At 46.9% G+C, this 15,245-nt stretch overlaps 1 protein-coding gene across 3 annotated transcripts; it reads right to left on the reverse strand.

Moving 5' to 3' along the window:
- Positions 1-381: 381 nt before the first annotated feature.
- Positions 382-14,958, reverse strand: LOC129540822 (taurochenodeoxycholic 6 alpha-hydroxylase-like). Of its 3 annotated transcripts, none has more exons than XM_088834837.1 (12): positions 14,764-14,958; positions 12,033-12,174; positions 11,361-11,405; positions 10,793-10,920; positions 7,090-7,214; positions 6,571-6,629; positions 6,026-6,132; positions 5,753-5,943; positions 5,523-5,656; positions 3,622-3,686; positions 3,407-3,477; positions 382-583 (listed from the first exon to the last, which is right to left on the reverse strand). In XM_088834837.1, the coding sequence occupies exons 1-12, from the start codon at positions 14,956-14,958 to the stop codon at positions 382-384; spliced, it is 1,464 nt and encodes a 487-aa protein (XP_088690963.1). The 3 variants fall into 3 exon arrangements, with proteins under 3 accessions (XP_088690963.1, XP_055258229.2, XP_088690964.1); XM_055402254.2 differs by having other exon boundaries at positions 6,571-6,725; XM_088834838.1 differs by lacking the exons at positions 5,753-5,943; positions 6,571-6,629 and having other exon boundaries at positions 5,523-5,672; positions 5,993-6,132.
- Positions 14,959-15,245: the final 287 nt, after the last annotated feature.

Consider the following 15,245-nt stretch of genomic DNA (forward strand, 5'->3'; position numbering starts at 1 on the left):
ATTGCTGACTTCTGACACAAGAGCCATTAGAGGATAACTTTGTGTTGTTCTAAGTCCCTAAGACAGAGACAATTCATTTCACCATCAAAATGGAAGTGATTTCAGGGTCAGACAGGCAGGAAGAGGGGAGAAACACAGGAGAACCGACAGATGTCGGGTGATCAGGATGCGGGTGGACAGAGAGAGATGCAGGGGGTCAGAGACGGGTGGAGACACAAGCAGATCGGGAGCTGGAGAAAGGTGAGAGGAGAAGGGAAGAAAGTCTGCTGGGCAGGAGGCAGGAGATGAGGCACGCGGGCAGGGGGCAGACAGAAGCAGGAAGTGGGCAAAGGGACAAGGACAGGAGAGAGTGACAGCAAGACAGGCGGCAGGCAGGGGCCCTCAGAGCATGTCCTTGTCTCCACCTGGATCAGAGAACTTCCTGAATTGCAAGTGGATTCCATTTTTGGATCTCAGTACCATGACTGGAGTGGGCACAGGGACCCTGGAGGGATCCGGTGACAGCTCAAAGCGAAGCAAGGTCAGGGCCATGGCCACCTTCAACTCATTCATGGCAAACTGCTTCCCAATGCAGTTCCTGGGTTGGGAGATAGAGAGGAAGTAAGCAGAGGCTTCTAAACCCTGCTGAGCACAGGGAATCAGGGCTCTCCTCCAAGTGGCCCAGCCCTGATCCCTTCCTTACTTATCAGACTGAAATTGCCAGCAAAGCTCTCACCTTCTCAGATTACAAAACCCACCTGTCTAAGGACTAGCTCCTAACTCCTACTCCTGCTCTCAGCAGGAAAACCTGGGGAGTATCAGTGCTCTAAGCCATAGAGTCAAGTCAAGTGGATCAAGAACTGTGAACTAGTACTTTATTCACTCGTCCACTGGCAATTCCTGGTTTCAGGTCAGCCCAGGGCACTGTAGGGGCAGGGTGGACACCCTCTCAGGACCTTACCACCTACGGTGGACAAACAGGCTGCACAGTTCCCAGAGACGACAAGACAGGGCTGTGCAAGGAATCAGAATGGCAACAGGGAGGCTTCCTGGAGAGGAAAGCGCTAACCACCCTGAACCTACTGGACCAATTCCCTCCCAGTTAATGGTCTGGTTTCCTGTCTCCCTCAGCCCCTCAGTTAATCTACCTTTGGAACCTTCCCATTCTAATCCAGAAATGCCCCTCCTAATCATCCCTTGGGCTCCTCATCAGGCCTTTTCAACCTCCATTTCTCCCCTCCCTCTAAAGCCATGGTAGCTCCAGGCCTGCTCTGTTCCGCATCACAGGGGGGACACGTCCTGGTGCCTCAGCTGCATCACAGCCCTCTCTGGATACTTCCTCACCTACCTGGGATCTTTCCCTCTCCTCTTGCTGACTCAGCGACTCTTGAGATCCTCTCCCCTCACCTTGCCGCTGCCATCCTCATGCTCAAGGCTCAATCCAGTGACCACCACCCTCACCTCCTCTGCTGGCTGCACCTCTTTCCACTCTGGACCCTCAAGGCACCATGGGTGTTAACTCAAGGACACATCACATCCAGTGCCCAGCACAGTGCCGGATCATGCATCCTCCCACAGTCTGCTCAAGGAATGAATGAGTGAAAGAGTGGAAGTGTGAATGATGTCTGTCTTGAGTAGCCATGTTGTTGACTGTGAGCCCTGGGGGATGACAGCGTTATCATCCCTGTGTTCCCATCTCCCAGCACAGGTCTTGGCACATGGAGACATGCTTAATACATACTTTCATATTTAAACAATATTTATTGAATTTAAAACAACTCAAGTGGAATGAGAGTATAAGAAATATTCAGTCTGACCTAGGAATCAAACCGCCTAGTCCCTCCTACCCTCTAGTGGCAGCTGCATGACCTGCAGCCATGTCTACAGGAAGGACTGGATCCTGGTGTAAACCAAATCCTAGATACAATTCAAGAAGACAATTTGCTTCAACACTGTTCTGTAAAGGTTGATTCACCAGCTGAAAGTTTCCTAGATCTGTACTGTCAGAAAAAAATTGTTCCTATTAAGTTACAAAGTCACTGAAGTTACTATAACAGGGAGGTTCTGTAGCCTTTAAGATCTTCACAGCAATCATTTAGGAGTGTATCATCCAGGCTAACAGCTATTTCAAGGGTGCTTTATGTTTCACATGCAATAGATTTTTGAAACGCACGTCTCAAACACAAAATAGTCTCCCCTGTAGGGAAAGAGCACATTAGCCAAGATGGCGTTGTCAGGCGCTCTCGCCCTGCGGTCCTCACTGTTGCCTCAGGTTTGTAACTAACGATTATGGAACAGCTGGACCACGTATAGCACTGCGTACGTGCGTCACATGGTACTAGCTTGGACTCTGGCTACTTCTGTTATATAAGCTCCACCTGGAAAAGCTCTGGCGGAGGTGTGTGGTACGCCTTTAGGAGTTTCACTATGAATGCTCTGGTTACTGCTGCACTGGGGCTACATTGGAGCAACCTCATGGTTATGTCATGTGGGGTTATGTTCTAGCTTTGCTATGGTGTTTACGGCGGCTGCGTCACGGGGGACAGAGCTGTGTTATGGCGGCCATAACACAGCCAGGAGAGAATAAACGTGTCTGCAGTTCTTAGGCTCCTCCAGTCCTCTCCCAGCCTCTTAGCTGATGCTTCGTCTATCCTGGGTTCAGCAAACAGTGTGCACACTGTGAACTGTGAGACATTGGCATCATGAGCAGGATCAGCAATAGAGTCCCCAAAGCGGACTTGATTGTCCCCACTTTAACATTTTTCTTACTAACATTCCTCTGTACAAACTAGGACTATGGTATCTAAACTCTGCTTTTTATAAAGAATTATGCCAAAAGAAAATATATGTCATGGTTATATTAATACATAGTCAAATCTATGTCGGATGTACTGCAGGAAGTGAGAACACACTCATGACTGTGAAACTTTCTTCAAACTACAACTATAACTGATCACATACATGACTTGAAGCCTCAGGACATGGAATTCCCAATCCAGGCAAGCACGACAAATACAGTGAGGGTGGACAGGTGAATTAAGCAGAAAGCAGTGGGCTGACTAGGAAGGTGGGAACAGAGAAAATCATCTTTTAAGGTGACTGAAATTGTGCTAACCAAACATGTTAGTTTAAATTTCATGAAGACTTGTAATTCTAAAACGTCATTCTCCTAAAGTGAGGAAAACCCTGGATACTTTGGATTGGCCACTGACATGGAAATGAGGTCAACCCTTGTGGACAGTAGGAGGTCAGTGTCATTGTGGTGAGTCCTGAAGACCTTCTTGTACCTGGATACCCACACCTCCTACTCAGCCCATCAACATACAAGGACAGAACTTCCTGCTCCACATATGAAGGTAGACAGTCATACACATTGGGTAGCAACCAGTGACACTTCCTTCCCCCAGTACAGAGGCCTCATTTGGGTCCTCCTGAGAAGAGCAGGAAGGCATGGCTCTGTCGAGTAGAAGCTGGCTCAAAACGGGTTGGGTCAAACACCTGGAGAGAGAGAACTGGGGCCAGGACATTTGGGGTCAAATCCCTCACATGAACCCACTGGGGGATAAAAGTCCCAGAGGCGGAGCAGGGAAAGGGTTTGTTGTCAAGAGAACATCCCATCTCCTCCCCCTATGTCCATCGTACTTCTGCGTTTGGCCACACCTTCAGGTTGTGATGAAGCCCATAAATGGAGAAGGCGACTAAGATTCCTGTGGGGCAGAGGAGTAGAGAAGCCTGGTTGTCTCATAGTACAGGGAATATGTGTCTTCACGAAAGTCCTGGAAGCCACCATGGGAGCACCCTCCATCATTCTGAATGACATGATGCTCTTGCAAGACAGGTGGGCGGGGCATGACAAAGCACATGATCACAGATTAGGGGTAGGTGAGCACAGCCCCGGATTGAGAATTAAAAGAACTGCAAGATTACACTTAGGAGCAGCTCAGGTGACAACTCACATTTATCGAGTGCCAACATGAACCTGGGGAATGTGCAATAATAATTTAATCCTCTCACAAGCACTCCTATCCTAACGAGCCCATGAAGCATCTGAGCCTCAGATAGGTTATGGGTTGAGTCTGTGATCCCACAGTTAGAGAGAACAGGGCTAGGATTCAGACCCAATAGATGCTGAGTCAGTGGATGGCCTCCAACAATGGCACGGCTCTCAGACCTCATCATCACCTGCTCTTTGCCATCCACCAGAGGGCACCTCAGAGACTAGACCCTCTGACCCATGACAGTGGAGTCTCTTGAGCTCCCTCCTTTACTTAAACCCCATATGGAAGAACCATGCCTCCCCCTGCTTCTGCTTTGCTCTTAAGCCTTCATGATTCAAGGAATTAGAATTTTAGGCTCCATCATAAGACCGCACAGAAGAGTCAATATTTATTTGTTGAGCTTCATTGCATTCAAGTTTTGTGTCAAATATTTTTTCTTTCATTAAAGGTTAATTCCTTTACAATGGTGTGTTGGTTTCTGCCATACTATAGTGCAAATAAGACACAGTTATGTATCTGTGTATACGGAGAAGGAAATGACAACTCACTCCAGTATTCTTGCCTGAGAAATGTCATGGACAGTGGAGCCTGGTGGGCTACACTCTATGGGGTGGCAAAATGCCAGACATGACTTGGCAACTAAACAACAGCTGTACCCCCTCCATGTGCACCTCTCTCCCCCTTCCCATTCCACCCCTCTAGGTCATCTCAGATCATCAGTCTGGGCTTCCTTTAATATAGCAGCTTTCTACTAGATACATACTAATATTTTACACATGATAGTCTATCTATGTCGATGTTACTTTCTCAATTAGTCCTACCCTCTCCTTCCCCTCCTGCGTCCACTAGTCCATTGCCTATGTCTGCATCTACATTCCTTCTCTGCAAATATGTTCATCAGCACTATTTTCCTAGATTCTATATTTACATGTGTGTGTGTTAATATACAATATTTGTTTTCTCTTTCCGAGAGCTTCACTCTGTATAACAGGCTGCAGATTCTTCCACCTCACTGCAACTGACTCAGATTTCTTCCATTTTATACTGAGTAATATTCCATTCTGTATACAGACCACATCTTCATTATCCATTCATCTGTCAGTAAACACCTAGGAGAAGGCAATGGCACCCCATCCAGTACTGTTGCCTGGAAAAGTCCATGGACTGGGGAACCTGGTGTTTGCCGTCTCTGGGGTCACTAAGAGTCGGACATGACTAAAGCGACTTACCAGCAGCAGCAGTCAGTGGACATCTAGGTTGCTTCCACGTCATGGCTATTGTAAACAATGCTGCAATGAACACTGCAGCACGTGTGCTTTTTGGATTCCGGTTTTCCCAGGGTATATTCCCAGTAGTAGGATTGTTGAATATATGGTAGTATTAATCCAAAGTTTTATGCAGAAGCATTTTTTAAAACTCATTCAAACTACAGAATAAATATTGTCTTCAGGCAGGCAAGAGCCAGAGCATCCAGGAACTGGAAATCCACAGGTGGATACTGGTCTAGCACGAGTGCTTAGCTGAGTGGTGAGGTGAAGTTCATACCTGCAGGTAAGGAGCTTCCATCAGGGAAGGTGATGGGATTGCTAAGCTCTCTGCCAGTGACTGGTACTGGTGGATAGAGTCTCGTGGCCTCCTTGATGCACATGGTTGTGTAGGGCATCTGGTTGAGATGGTCCCTGAAAAGAAGCCCATCTGAGAGCAGGAAGGACTGGACAACCAGGGATTCTCTCGAGTTCAGGTGGACAGGATTCTTCCATCTCCAGGACACTCACCAGGTGATGGAGGTGCCATCCCCCAGGAGGCTCTGGATCTCTTCCCGACACCTCTGCTGATGCTCAGGGTGGGAGGCTAGAGCATAGAGGATCCAGGAGATGCCACTGGCTGTGGTGTCGTGACCCTCAAACATGAAATTGTCCACTTCAGCACGGAGGTCCTCTTCAGACAAGCTGCTCCCATTCTCCATCTGTGGAGACAGGGCCACAGTGCAGGTAAGCTCTTCCTGTTGCTTCTGCCCAAAGGCTCAGGCCTCTCCTGCCCACACTCACTCTGGCAAAGAGGAGGATGTCCAGGAAGTCCAAGTGCCTCCTGCTCCTCACCTTCTCCAGCTCTCCCTCCTTCTGCAGGCGAGCCTTCCTCTCCTTGATCACTGCGTCTGTCCCAGAACAGTGGTTCCCACCAAAACTGAGCACTCTGGGGGCTCAGATTCTGCATTCACCGTAACCCCATCTGCCCCTCAGGCCCAGTCTGGGTGCCAGGTGGATGAGGGTGAGGGTGCGACTGAGTGAGCATGTCAGGACCAAGAGCTCCAGCATCATCTACTCAGATGGGAATCTCCGAGTGACACAGCCCATGGGGGCTCTGCCTGAATGCTTCTGGGAGGGATCTCACTCAGTCATCACCAACCTGGTGACTCCCGTAAGTTCCTGTTCAACATCTGACACCTCAACCTCTGGGTTCCCCGTCCCTGCAGCAGGCGGGTGTATGCCAGCTCCTGAATAAGAACAGAAGTCTGGGCTCTGCCTAAGGGGTCAGGGTTAGGCCACATGAACCTGAGGAAGATAGGGGAGCAGCCCAGGATGGGGAGGAGAACCTGTGTGCTGATGGGTGATGTGGCAGGCCTGGCGGTTCCTGTGGCCTTCAGGGGTCAGCCTGTAGATGAGGTCATTCTGGTGGAAACCATTCCTCAGTCGGGAAAAAATCAGATGACTGATGTCGTTGATGGCCTGGGTGTAGGACTGTGCGTTCCTGAAGGGAGAGGACATTGAAGAGACTGGAGTTGAGGGAGCCTCTGACCTGGAGAGGGACTGAGACTCTGGGTGGAGGACTCCTCAGGTCCACTGAGGCATTGTGATTTCCTCTTCATTGCCCTGGAGTCCTCCCCCTGGAGACCTTCACAAGCTTTCTGAGTGGCCAGGCTTCTCCCTGTACAGGAGTCAGGGACCTCTGACTGAGTCAAGGGCGGTCTGGGTGGAATTTGACCATGGTGCATGTCTCTCTGGAGAACGTTACTTTTTGTGCTGATAAGCATCCACACTGCCCTTTCTGACTCTCAGGTAAGTCCTTCCCATTGGTGAAAACAGGACCCTGCCATTGAAGAGCTGTCACTGACCTGTCCGTCTGGACGCTGCCCTGGTGGCTGAAGGCGCACTTCATGATGGTGTCCAGGGTCATCGAGGAGATGTGCCCAAAGATCTCCAGATGTGAGTCCTGGCTGACGAGCTCCTCCCACTTGTCCTGTGGAGGGAGGAGGCACCGACCCTGCTCTGCTTCCCCAGAAGACCTGTGCTGCAAGGCCAGGCTTTCTCTCTGTCTCTACATCTTCAGATGAGATTTCCTCATTTTCATTTTTTTAAAAATTTTTGTTGGAGGCTAATTATTTTACAATATTATATTCGTTGGTTTTGCCATACATTGACATGAATCCACCCCGGGTGTACATGAGTTCCCCCTCCCGAACCCCCCTCCCACCTCCCTCCTCCCCTTATCCTCTCTCTGGGTCATCACGCACACCATCCCTGAGCATCCTGTATCATGCATCGAACCTGGACTGGTGATTCATTTCACATATGATAATATACATGTTTCAATGCCATTCTCCCAAACCATCACAAATTCACCCTGTCCCACAGAGGACTTTTGCTGTCTCGTATACCGGGTTATCATTTGCATCTTTCTAAATTCCATATATATGCGTTAGTATATTGCATTGGTGTTTTTCTTTCTGGCTTACTTCACTCTGTATAATAGGCTCTAGTTTCATCCACCTCATTAGAACTGGTTCAAATGCATTCTTTTTAATGGCTGAGTAATATTCCATTGTGTATGTGTACCAACGCTTTCTTATCCATTCGTCTGCAGATGGACATCTAGGTTGCTTCCATGTCCTGGCTATTATAAACATTGCTGCAGTGAACATTGGAGTACATGTGTCTCTTTCAATTCTGGTTTCCTTGGTGTGTATGCCCAGGAGTGTGATTGCTGGATCATATGGCAGTTCTATTTCCAGTTTTTTGAGGAATCTCCACACTGTTCTCCATAGTGGCTGTACTAGTTTGCATTCCCACCAACAGTGTAAGAGTGTTCCCTTCTCTCCACACCTTCTCCAGCATTTATTGCATGTAGACTTTTGATAGCAGCCATTCTGACTGGCGTGAAATGGTATCTCATTGTGGTTTTGATTTGCATTTCTCTGATTATGACAGATGTTGAGCATCTTTTCATGTTTGTTAGCCATCTGTATGTCTCCTTTGGAGAAATGTCTGTTTAGTTCTTTGGCCCATTTTTTGATTGGGTCATTTATTTTTCTGGAATTGAGCTGCAGGAGCTGCTTGTATATTTTGGAGATACATCCTTTATCAGTTGCTTCATTTGCTATTATTTTCTCCCATTCTGAAGGCTGTCTTTTCACCTTGCTTATACTTTCCTTAGCTGTGCAGAAGCTTTTGATTTTAATTAGGTCCCATTCATTTATTTTTGCTTTTATTTCCAATATTCTGGGAGGTGGGTCTTGGAGGATCCTGATGTGATTTATGTCAGAGAGTGATTTACCTATATTCTCCTCTAGGAGTTTTATAGAATCTGGTCTTACAGTTAGCTCTCTAATCCATTTTGAGTTTACTTATTTGCATGGTGTTAGCTAGTGTTCTAGTTTCATTCTTTTACAAGTGGCTGACCAGTTTACCCAGCACCACTTGTTAAAGAGGTTGTCTTTTCTCCATTGAATATTCTTGCCTCCTTTGTCAAAGATAAGGTGTCCATAGGTGCATGGATTTATCTCTGGGCTTTCTATTTTGTTCCACTGATCTATATTTCTGTCTTTATGCCAGTACCATACTGTCTTGATGACTGTGGCTTTGTAGTAGAGCCTGAAGTCCGGCAGGTTGATTCCCCCAGTTCCATTCTTCTTCCTCAAGATTGCTTTGGCTATTCGAGGTTTTTTGTATTTCCATACAAATTGTGAGATTATTTGTTCTAGTTCTGTGAAAAATATTGTTGGTAGCTTGATAGGGATTGCATTGAATGTATAAATTACTTTGGGTAATATATTCATTTTTACAATATTTATTCTTCCAATCCATGAACATGGTATATTTCTCCATCTATTAGTGTCCTCTTTGATTACTTTCACTAGTGTTTTATAATTTTCTATGTACAAGTCTTTTGTTTCCTTAGGTAGATATATACCTAAGTATTTAATTCTTTTCGTTGCAACAGTGAATGGAATAGTTTCCTTAATTTCTCTTTCTATTTTCTCATTATTAGTGTATAGGAATACAAGGGATTTCTGTGTGTTGATTTTATATCCTGCAACTTTACTGTATTCATTGATCATCTCTAGTAGTTTCTGGTAGAGTCTTCAGGGTTTTCTGTAGAGGATCATGTAATCAGCGAACAGTGAAAGTTTTACTTCTTTCTTTCCAATTTGTATTCCTTTTATGTCTTTTTCTGCTCTGATTGCTGTAGCCAAAACTTCCAGAACTATGTTGAATAGTAGTGGTGAGAGTGGGCACCCTTGTCTTGTTCCTGACTTTAGGGGAAATGCTTTCAGTTTTTCACCATTGAGGATAATGTTTGCTGTGGGTTTGTCATATATAGCTTTTATTATGTTGAGGTATGTCCCTTCTATTCCCACTTTCTGGAGGGTTTTTATCATAAATGGATGTTGAATTTTGTCAAAGGCTTTCTCTGCATCTTTTGAGATAATCATATGATTTTTATTTTTCAGTTTGTTAATGTGGTGTATTACGTTGATTGATTTGCGGATATTGAAGAATCCTTGCATTCCTGGGATAAAGCCCACTTGGTCATGATGTATGATCTTCTTAATGTGTTGTTGGATTCTGATTGCTAGAATTTTGTTAAGGATTTTTGCATCTATGTTCATCAGTGATATTGGCCTGTACTTTTTGTGTGTGTGTGTGGGATCTTTACCAGGTTTTGGGATTAGTGTGAGATTTCCTCATTTTCTAAGCAGACATGTTTTAGCAACTTAGGGCTGTAACACCCGGTGTAACATGATGCCTATTTTTCTGAATCTTTCTTATGTATGCAGTTATATTCTCTTCTTATATCCTAATTAATCCTGAATATTTGGAATAATCTATGAAAATAACCACCTGTGTGCAAAGCGAAAGCATAGTTTCTCAGGGGACAAAGGGAGAACTTTTGTGTCCTAAGGTCAGATCTGGACAGGAAATATCCAACACTAGGAAGCAAATATTTCAAGGCAAGGAAAAGCTAAAGTGGCTCGAATGGGGCTCTCAGACGGGGCATGAGCCTCTCAATTCCTTTCATTCATCTAATGTTAGCTAAGAACAGGTGGTACCTGGTCTGAATCAGAGATGATGTTTGTGAACACCCAGCTCTGTGAGTGTAGACCTGGACTCATTTCCTCCTATGAATGGCTCAGTGGCGTGCAGAAGCCATGGAACCCAGGCTAGAGACAACCTGTGTGACATCCTGGGATGTTGACTCTGCCTATGAAGCTGCCACTGTCCAGGCCAGCCAGGGCCAATCTGAGCTGACCTCCTTGCACTATCCTACTGTGTTCAAACATGGAGATGGGAAAAGATTGGACCCTGAATATACCATGTCGCTGAATCTCTTGGTGATGAGAAAACTATGGATCTGCTGGATGTTTAGATTTTCCTCTGTCCGAACTAGTTTTAATGAGTGCTGTCTCATACTTAGTTATGAGTACATCAATCTGGGTGGCTCTAAACAATGAGTGCCTGAGGAAAGTGAGTGTCTGATAGGGGACTATGTCAGCTATGCTGGAATCTAGTGCGTATGGTGACAAGGGATGGACTCACCAGCATCACTCGGACAGAGTTGGCCATGATTCCCACGTGGGTCTTCAAGATGTCATAGTGGAAGACTGGGGTCAGCATCCGCCAGTGCTGGAACCACGTCTGCCCCTCCAACAGCATCAAACCTGTCCCTGAACCAAAGAAGGGTGTGTATGGGTGTCACAGGGACTAGGTCCATCTTGGGAGGAACCAAGGGTGTCAGGAGAAATCTCATCAGGGGCAAGGGTCGGTGAAGTCAGCCCACTTCAGCGATGTGAATTTCCAGTACATCTGTCCGTAGCATCTGACTATGGCAGCAATGAGGTAAAAAAACTGTAGGGGTGCAGGTGATAAAAGAACTTATCGAAAAGTCAGGCTGGGAGCATTAGTAAAGTCTGAGAAGTGATGAAGAAGCGGCTAGGCTTGAGGAAGGCTACAGCGCCATTACAAAGACTGACGGTATTATTAGAAAATTGAGGTTTGACTCAGAGATGAGGGTGCCTGGCACCTGTTTTTCTCCACTTACACAAAGAGACCGCTCTTGGTTAACCTAACGGGTGGGTGGTTTGCAGTTGTATTTAAATGTACTTACCAATCCAGGGCTTCAGGTGTCTGTAGGCAACGTGAGCCTTTGGGTCTGAAAAGTAAGGAGGGAAGATGGATGGGACCAAACATGGCAGACAGCCTCTAGAGTAGCTGAGGTCTAGACCATGGGCTCGCTTCCCTTCCTGGTGCTTGTCTAATGGCAGTCAATCCGAATCCACTACCCACTTGCCACCCATTCCTGACGCTCTCTGTCCTGATAGTCACCGTGGTCCCAGGAAAGTAGCCTCAGTGTTGCAGAGCAGAACACCAAAAGGACTAAGATGGTGAATTGCCCTGAAACATAAACTCTGTTCAGTGCCATAGAATGAGACAGAATCTGTGCTTTTTCTACAATCGGTGGTGGTCTGACCATCTCAAGACCCAAGAGAGGCAACAGTGAACGGTGCCCAGGACAGTGTGGAGAGAGAATTGGCTCCAGGCCTGGGATCATCTCAATATGTTTGTAAAAAGACAAAAGACATAAAAGAGAAACCAACCCCACCAGGACTAAAGCACTTATTCATAGTAAATAATGTTGTCCTTATATGTCTTTGGTTGGGGAGAGTGTTTGGAGGAATTCTGGCCTTTGTGTCTGATGTGCCTGTAACTTGTGGGATTTCACACCCAGGTGCATGTACTCAAATGCAAGGTTGTCTCCAGCTGAGGGTTTCCCTCTCACCTGATCTCCCCAGGACCATCTTCATGTAGTCAGGGTCGTAGACCAATATAAAGGCCCTTGTGCCCCACATCCAGCGAACACAGGCTCTTGGGTATTTCTCTACCCTTTTCAGTAGGTGTGGCAACTCACCCTCCACTTCAAACTGTCACCAAGGGAAAGACAAGTAAATGACTTCTTTCTTTGAGTTCCACAACAGGAGTGGAGGTGAAGGCCTGGAAGGGTACGAGGTGATCACTCTGGATCCATCAGCAGAACTGTCAGTTTAGAACTATTTCTTCTGACCTGGAATCTTACCCAACCGTGCAGGCTATCCACCATTCCCCTAAGATCGGATTCTGTCCCATGTCAAGTAGAGTTATGGGCCAACACTACAAACTGCCTACAGAGTCTTACATCAAAGGCAATTCCACGGTTTGTGAAACATTTGGAAATATTTGCACACAGTGACATAATTGCTTGAGCAATTTACGATAATTTGTATCACTTGGTGGGCTTCCTTGGTGGCTCAGGTGTTAAGGAACATGCCTACAAAGTGGGAGACTGGGTGGATGCCTGGTTGGGAAGATCCCCTGGAGAAAGTAAGCAGTTTTTTCATATTATTTGGCTTATTTAGAGAAGAGATAGATATTTTAAGAATTGAATTTATATACTCGTTTCATTTGATATCCTGATCATATATATGTTTGATGCTATCCCAGCATACATGTTAATGTATAAGAGTATGAAAGAATGTTTGGAATGTGTATGGCTAAGTGAAAAAAATTAAATATTTTACTCTGTGTGTCACATTATTTTCCATAATGAGTGTATGCACAGTTGTAGGACCGATTCTACATGTACACATATGAGAATGGTATTGAAATAAGATTTTGATATGTGGATTTTTTAATCTCAGATTCATTGACTGTCAGAAACTTTTGTGCACTTCCCTTCTTGTAGTGGAATTTTTGTGCACCCCTGAATGTGGACCACATGGCCTTTCCTCTCTGACTTTACCCTCTCCCCTTTTCCCTGACAGGCTGGCGATTCCACAGGACCCATTGCTCTGCCCCCAGGATGGTGATGCCAGCCTCCCTGCACTGGGTCCACCTGCTCATCTTCCAGGTCTCTGCTCGTGTTCTTCCCTCTACCTGGTGGCCTGTCATCATTACCACAGAGCAACTGCCTATCCTCAACTTTGGAGACTCAGTTTGTCTTGTTACCTCTGGATTTCTTGTCAGCAGTTGATCCCAGGCAAGTTCCATTTAGTCACATCATCTTTATTTCAGTGGCTTCTGTGTCATTCAGATCAGCCCTCTGCACTTTGGTATCTGATCTCTGCCTGCATCCTTCTACCATCAAGACTCACCAGCTCTGAGGCAATTTGGCTACTCTGGGTCACATTCCTTCCCTGAGTTTGTGTTTACTGAGCAGTAACTCTATGCCAGACACAGATTGAAGGCACTAAATTAGGATGTGGCTCTAGATGTTTGTCTGTTTGGAGCCTGCAGGCTAGTGAAATAGACGAGAGATCAAGTGGCCGTAACAGGAGGGCGTCATGAAAGTGTGATGGACAGAAGACAAAGCCTATGGGGAAGCTTTGGGGAAGGGGGCCTAACTCAGACCTGGATGTTAGGAGAGTCTTCCTGCACTTGCTCTTTCTTTGACTCATAATTTATCAAGATGCTTTCAGGGTAGAAAGATGAACCCAAGACAAGATTTCCCAGAAGACGCTCATAGCTACAAAAATAGTTGAATCCAGTTATCACTGACTTGTGGGAAGGACATCCTTGAGAAAAAGATTGTCCTCTCCACTCCTGGGAGACCCAGGATGAAAATGACTTGGGCTTGGTGCTTGTGAGACAGTCATAGGAGGGATGAGATCATTCCAGGGAGAGGGCACATGGGAGACGAGTCCCAGCGGCTGAAATGAACAGGCAGCGGGGGAGGACCTTGAGTGACCTGGGGTGCAGGAGATTAGGAAGGAGAGGGGAGAGAGGTGCTGGGCCAGCCCCCATGGGGCTTGGGCTGCTTCTAGTTCTTCTCTTTGTCTCCACTCTGTTCTAATCGTGCTGCTGAGAAAGAGAGACCTCAGCTCTCTGCAACCTGTGATTATCTCCTAAAACTTGTTTAAGCCACAGACCCTTGGTGGCCCATTTCCATGTGGCCCCAGACTTTGCTCTGGGCTCCCCCACCACCAGGTTTTGGTGCCAGTGCTGGGTGGGCAGGTGCTGCCCCTCCCAAGCTGCAAGCTGCTCCTTTCCCTCCTGCCTGTCCCTCCACACAATCGTCTGACACTGCTCTGTGCAGGCTCTGTTGTGGGGGCTGAGGGTGAGCAGGATTACAGGCTCAGTTCCAAGAGCTCCGAGTTCAGAGACAGGACACCAGACAGGAAGTTCTCCTCACCTGGCCCCATCATGGGAATTCACTCCTGTGATGGCCTCTGGTGTGGGTTTCTGGCACTGACCTTACGGGACTAGAAAATCCCTTAGTCTGAATGAACCAGGCCGGTTTGTCTCCAAACCTGACATAACACAACCCAGCAGATAAGCCTCTTATCCTGTGACTTGACACCTTCTTAGATTCCTGTCTGTTGTCTCCACACACAGGGAACCCACAGGGCTGATCCATCAGACTGGACATCTGTACTCTCAGGCAAGCACAGGGCCAGGTATGAACTTGCTGAGTGTGACCATGCTCTAGATCTCTGGCCCTCCCGACCCTCCCACTCCCCCATCCAGCTCCATCCTACCTCTTTCTTGTGTCCGTAGAACCAGTGGGAAGGAGGAGATGGGAACTGGTGAAGGGCTCTGAGCAGCCACTGTCTGTGCAGGTAGAGCTGTGCCGCCTTGAGCAGAAGCAGAACCAGGCCGAGCAGGGAGACCACCTGCAGGAGCCCAGAGACGCTGCCCAGGGCTCTGGAGGGGCTCAGTGCAGAGATACTCATGGTGCAGTGGCTTCTGGATCGCTGACTGCCCCTGACTGTGGCTGACCGCCCCTGACTGTGGCTGACCTTCCCTGAGAACCCAGCCTTATCTGAATGGACCTCCCCGCCCACCTAGGGGAGGGTGAAGGTGAAGGCAGAGCTCAGACCTGGGCCTCCAGAGTTGCTGTTCTTTTTTTTTTTTTTGGCTTTTCTTAAACCAATCTCTCTTTTGTTACATAATGTAAGTATTATGAAGAGAAGATTATATTTGTAAGTTCATCTGGGAATTGGGTTGTTCTAGGAAACTG

This window comes from Moschus berezovskii, chromosome 4 (genome assembly GCF_049115385.1).
Source record: "Moschus berezovskii isolate FMDL1 chromosome 4, NW_MosBer_1.0, whole genome shotgun sequence".
Lineage (NCBI taxonomy): Eukaryota > Metazoa > Chordata > Mammalia > Artiodactyla > Moschidae > Moschus > Moschus berezovskii.

What these genes read in the sequence shown, in the direction of transcription:
- LOC129540822 (XM_055402254.2), bottom strand. Translation starts at nt 14,958, where the DNA reads ATGAGTATCTCTGCACTGAGCCCCTCCAGAGCCCTGGGCAGCGTCTCT. An exon ending in TCTACGGACACAAGAAAGAG is followed by an intron (nt 12,175 to 14,763) that starts GTAGGATGGAGC and finishes CCTTGGTGACAG; the next exon opens with TTTGAAGTGGAGGGTGAGTT. An exon ending in GGCAGCGTCCAGACGGACAG is followed by an intron (nt 6,726 to 7,089) that starts GTCAGTGACAGC and finishes CTCTCCCTTCAG; the next exon opens with GAACGCACAGTCCTACACCC.